This window comes from Aquarana catesbeiana, linkage group LG09 (genome assembly GCF_042186555.1).
Source record: "Aquarana catesbeiana isolate 2022-GZ linkage group LG09, ASM4218655v1, whole genome shotgun sequence".
NCBI lineage: Eukaryota > Metazoa > Chordata > Amphibia > Anura > Ranidae > Aquarana > Aquarana catesbeiana.
In genome coordinates, this window is record NC_133332.1 from 109,014,625 (window position 1) to 109,020,624 (window position 6,000).

A 6,000-nucleotide genomic window follows, 5' to 3' on the forward strand; every position below is an offset into this window, starting at 1 on the left:
CATCCACAGAGTTTCTGCACCTTCCACGAGTTAAGTTCAGTTACCATAGGAGACAGCTTAGCCTGCAAAGTACAGATGTGCTGGTTCAGCTTATAGGCTCTTTTCCCTGTACTGCTGTCTGCCTAATCTCACCTATTTTTGTCTAAGGAGTCTGCCAATCTGCCTGTTGCTGATCGTTATTAAGGGTGTCCTGTGCTCTATCCCCCATTTTTCCTGTTAGAGAAATAAACTTCTCTCTTGTTTAATCATAAAAATGACTGGCGCCCAACTTTCTTTCTTATTCGTCACCCACATTGCCTAATATCCTACACCCTAAGGAATTATGTCAGCCCTCCCTACCTCTGGTAGTCACCATCAAGCTCCCGGAAAAATGGGGTAGGAGCTACATATCTGTACTTAGAGTGGTATCTTTATCAGTTGAAAGAGAACCTAATCAATTGAAGTTTTTTTGCATATTTAAACTTTGATCCTTGTGATCCCATTGTTGCTCCAGTGTAAAACATTATTCAGGACAGTGTTGTGTTATTCTGTAGGCAACTACAGCGAGCACAACACCACTGATTCCACTGGACATACAATTGGGTCTCCACAATAGTTGCAAATTTTTTAGGTGACTAAATGGTATCCTCTATTAACCACCCGGCAACCGCCCAGATTGATTTTATTGCTGTTTGTATGTTTTGTGTTGTTTAAATTCTTGGAAGGTATTGCACTTTTTCAAGTGGGAGGCGGAGTTTTGGGGAGTTTATATTCATTAAAAAAAAGCTATCCAAACACCTGCAAAAAGAGTACATAGCAAACATGAGAATATAAGTGATTAATAAACCAAGTAAGAAAAATACCTAACTAGCAGCCTAACTAACCAAGTGACAGAAAAACTAACTAGCAAACTAACAATAATACAATATATACAGACAAAAGGGAAGCATGGATCACCAGGGTAAACTGGAGGTGCAAGGAACAATCAAGAACGAGGAACCAGGACTGGGATCGGGAACAAGGGGAGCAGATATAAGGCAGCAGGGCACAGGATACAGGTACAGGGCTGTATCAGGATCAAGATCAGGCTCAGGCAGGATTTATGCTAAGGAGTAGTCTGCAAGCATGTATATAACTAGCAGGCAAAACATTGAATCAAGAAGAAACAGTAGAGGAGGGATTAAATACCCTCCCAGCAGCCAGTATCAGATGAAGACTAATTGCTGGGATCAGCTAAGGAGACACCTGGTGGTGGACACGACACCGGAAATACAACCTTCTGGTCCAGGAACAATAGTGCCACCAGTATAGTTCCTGGCATTATTATATCCAAAAAAATGTTGTTAAGGCAAGTGACTGATATAAGAGATCCTTAACTGCATGCAAATGATTAAAACAACCTGTGGCTAAAAGGAACATTTTATCAATTTAGATTTGTTAAGCCAGTGGTCTCCAAACTGCATCCCTTTGCTTACCTTTATGTGGCCCTTGGAACACTATTTTCTTCACTGATACAAGACACTATTCCTCTCACCAATACCAAACACTATGGTGCACTGTTGTTGCCAGTGGGAGGAATTATGCCTCATTGTTTGTGTCAGTGAGAGGAATAGGGGTTGATTTACTAAAGGCAAATAGTCTGTGCACTTTGCAAAGTGCAGTTGCACTCTGCAAGTGCAGTTGCTCCAAAGCTTAGTAAATAAGGTAAAGCTTCACTTTGCAAAGAATACCCAATCACATGCAAAGAAAATGAAAAAATAAACAGCATTTATGCTTGCACATGATTGGATGATGGAAGCCAGCATAACTTCTGCTCATTTACTAAGCTCTGGAACAACTGCACTTGCAAAGTGCACAGTCTTTGCCTTTAGTAAATCAACCCCTATTCCTCCCACTGACACGATGGGGCATAATTTCTCCCACTGGCACCAATGATAGGGGGGTATTCCTCCCACTGACGCCAAAGGTGGAACACTGTTCTTCCCACTGACACCAGAGATAAGGTACTATTGCTCCCACTAACACCAGGACATTTTCTACTTTCACTGCCCCCAGTCCGACCCCCCCCCAATCTGAAAAATCAGTAACCCTTTCTTCAGAAAGTTTGGAGGCCTTTGTGTTATGACGACATATCACAGTAAAAGCATGCACTAAATTATGTGAACATTGCTAAAGCATGGAAGAAGCAATTTGTATATTTGACTGAATTTAAACATTTACTCATAGATACCCACAAGAAATTTCTCAGTACGTGGTCTCCATGGATCCAAGATGCCCAGCTAATAGCTTTACTTTAAACAAAAATTAGGAGAAACATATCGGGAATTCAAGAGCCCTTTCTTCCCTCCTTTCTCTAGTCCCTGTATAGATTCTTCTCCCTAGCTTACCTTTTGTTATCCCTCATTCTACTTGCCTTCCCTTTTCTCTTCTTCTTCAATTGCAGAGAGAGCATTGCGGACCATACATCCTATCTGTATCAATTAATTATTATCATGAAAATTGCCCTTTTTCTGTAAATTTCCTCCCTAGTACCCCAGGGGGTCCAAACCTGGGTTTTGTGAACGCAAATAGTGTCTTTTATTTCCAAGCTGAAGCTTTGTCATGACACCTCTGCTATATAATGTATATATGGCTTGCTGGAGGTAGCTAGGGGACGTGTATCACAGAAAACATGGTTTACCTAGTTCATGCACAGTCCCATGCATTAGCAGGTTCCTTTCTCTCCCCTCCCTTTGGCAGAGCGGTGGCCACTTGACAAGTTGTGGGGGTTTGTGGGGGTTGGGAGATATATCCAATACATGTTTTTGATATAAATTTCTAACACCACTTAGGTGACCCTCAATGGCTGTCCTTTACACATGGGACTGGATTCTGGAGACATTGGAGTTTTCATACATTTCCAGGAGCTGCAACGCCCACCTGGTGCCTTCCTCTCCCTCTCCATTTCATTTTTGTCTTGCCACTGCCACAGTTCCCGGAGGTGAATACTCCATTATGTCTTCGGCTCTCAGCACCCCATTTGAAACCTATAGCTGACTTGTGAGTAACCGGGGGGGGGGGGGGGTTCTCCTGCTAATGCATGGGGGGGGGGGGAACCTGCTAATGCATGGGACTTTTCCTTCCCCTCTCTTTCTTTGCATCAAATACCAGATTACATATATATGCACTTTTTTGCAGATACAAGTATATGTACCCTGCATCGGATCCTGATGAGTGGAAAGAACCCAGGAAATGCATAGAGCCTTTTTCGATGCTACGCTATCACTACCATCTGACCATACTTGCTTTTACAATCATGATTCATTATTGACTTTTTTATATTACTTAGAGAGGTCCAGGTTATCAACTAACACCACCCACAACCCGTGGTGCAGCAATATGTATGTATGTACAGTATCTCACAAACGTGAGTACACCCCTCACAGCCAGCAGCAATTGAGGGGACAGCCAATTTACAGCCAATTTACACTGTTATACAAGCTGTACACTCACTACTTTACATTGTAGCAAAGTGTCATTTCTTCAGTGTTGTCACATGAAAAGATATTATAAAATATTTACGAAAATGTGAGGGGTGTACTCACTTTTGTGAGATACTGTATATGTACGATATGTTACTAATGAGAAATATTATTTATTCACTGTATTTTGTTATAACTCAACATGTGTATATGTACCAATAAGCATGATATTATATATCAATTTTTTTTTTTGCTTCATTTGAAGTCCCAAATTTCCCCTCTTTTTTATTTGCACCAGGGATGGAGGCATATGACTCTACCCAGTCACTGCCTCATTTAAAGTCCTCCCTACCCCCCACCCCCCCACTCCCTTCTCAGCTAGAAAAATATGGGTGGTGCAATACCTGGAGCTAAAAATTTACATTTTCTTACTGACCTAATTTGTGTTTGGGGCTCTCAGGTTGCTCAGCAGGAGATGCAGGGGAAATAATGGCATGCATACAAATCTTTGGCCACCTACTTTTATAGTAATATGTTGCTGACACAGATCTAACTGTGTGGGTTTACTATAAATGATGCCACTATAAAATATTTGTGAGCTAACAAGACTCTACACAATACTGCAGCATGTCAATGAACAGTGCTGATATAAGACATTCCATTACATAAGGTGCGGACCCCCAACATACACTAGGAGTAACTAACAGAATTAGGTGGGGTATACAAAATAAAAAGTGAAATTCACAAGAAAGCATCCAATGCATTCCAACTACCTCTTGCAGTTAAAGGGGTTATAAAGGTTCTTTTTTTTTAAACATGTCATACTTACCACCTCTGTGCAAGGGTTTTGCGCAGAGTGGCCCCAATCCTCCTCTTCTTGGGTGCCCCCACTGAGAGCCGCATTCCATGGGGGCACTCGTGCAGCAGATAGCAGCACTCTGCCCCGCCCCCTGGCTCCCGTGTCACTGGATTTGATTGTCAGCAGCGGGAGCCAATGTCTCCTGCTGCTATCAATCTATCCAATGAGGACCCAAGCTGCTGTGCTCGTCCCATCGCTGGAACGATCGGGTTCAGGGAAGTAAAAGGGTGGCTCTGGGGGGCTGCTGCACTACAGAAGGTTTTTCATCTTAATGCATAGAATGCATTAAGGTGAAAAACCTTGAGGGTGTACAACCCCTTTAAACTGATTAATATTTGAATATACTGTATTGCTATTATGCACATATCTTAAAAAAATAGCAGTGTTTAGCATAATTGCAGTTATTCTAACAACCTTTTAATTAGTTAATAAAACAAAACGTGAACTGACCCAGCACAATGATCTGATATCAGCTTTCACAAACAGTTATAAAAACTAGGTGGCTTTCAGATAGATTGATGGATTTGGTTCAGCTACTTTTGCTATGTATAAAAAAAAAAGTATTTCAGAGCATGATTTCCTTTTAGTTAGATCCTCATTACTTAAACATACTTGAATTCCTTTCTACAAGTTAACCATTGACCAAATCCATGGTATCTGCAAACATTTTGGTTACCTAATTGTTTTTGTAACTGCTCACCTTTTTTACGCTGGAAGAATTTTTGTTGAACGTTAGAACTTCTTTCATGCCCATTATCTTGTGTTAGATTCACTTCTTTCAAAGAGATCTCTCCTGTTTTGTAGACGCAAAAGTTCCCCTTCAGGTGTCCAGGACCACACTGCTCAGGTACACTGTGAAATCTTTTATTTTACCGTGACTCCCAGGTAATGTTTTCTTTCTCCTGATAGGTGTGTGATTAGTAACTGGCACCTCCTATGTTTTGTCACTTTCTGGAATTCAGTCAATGAAAAACAGGACAGATCTCACACAAAGGCTTTGGCTATCTTATAACATTTGAATCAATTTTGAAGGAAGATGATCATGAGAATAATATCTAGGCTGCCATCTCTTCTTAAAATGCTAGCTCCTTGGCTGTGTGAGCCTATGACATAGAACATATGTAGAGATAAAGAATGCGGACGTCTTCTGACTTGTGACTTGGCAATACTATAGCCAGAGATAACCAGGCAACTAATAGTTTCAAAGGAGGCTTGAAATGGTAGTCCCTGTATTTTTTTCCCTATTACAGTGGTTATAAACCTCTGATATGAAATACGAACAAAGTACATCCTTCTATAGCGTTTACTTGCCTCATTCCAAAACACTGGGTGTGATTTTTCTCTGTTGTCTAGTTCCTCTGCTATCGACATGAGTAATTTTTTTGCCAGGTTTTCATGTCTCCAAGAGATAAAAAAAGGTAACAGGGGGGTGGAGCCCCAGCACACAGCCTGTGATTGATTTTCTCAGCTCTGCATGGTTCCTGTGTGCTATGTGGAGGGGGGTCTGTCCCTTCTCTCCAATCAGCTCTCCTCACTGAGCTGTACAGTGTGTAAATTCAGCTGCCCCCTGCTTTGCGCTTCTGGGAAATTGATTTTTATTTATGTGTTTTACAAGGTTGTACAGGACAGATGAAGATCATAGCCCGCCTGCCTCCCGAATAGAAGTAATAATATCAATCCTACTGTCAAATACTTCTATTT

At 41.3% G+C, this 6,000-nt stretch overlaps 1 protein-coding gene across 1 annotated transcript in view; it reads right to left on the reverse strand.

Moving 5' to 3' along the window:
• LOC141107997 (sodium- and chloride-dependent neutral and basic amino acid transporter B(0+)-like) overlaps positions 1-5,187 on the reverse strand; it is an 87,274-nt gene extending 82,087 nt beyond the window's left edge. The window contains exon 1 of the mRNA XM_073599142.1: positions 5,000-5,187. Coding sequence (XP_073455243.1) covers positions 5,000-5,053 — 54 coding nt within the window. The 5' untranslated portion in view covers positions 5,054-5,187. The remainder of the gene's footprint in view (positions 1-4,999) is intronic.
• Positions 5,188-6,000: the final 813 nt, after the last annotated feature.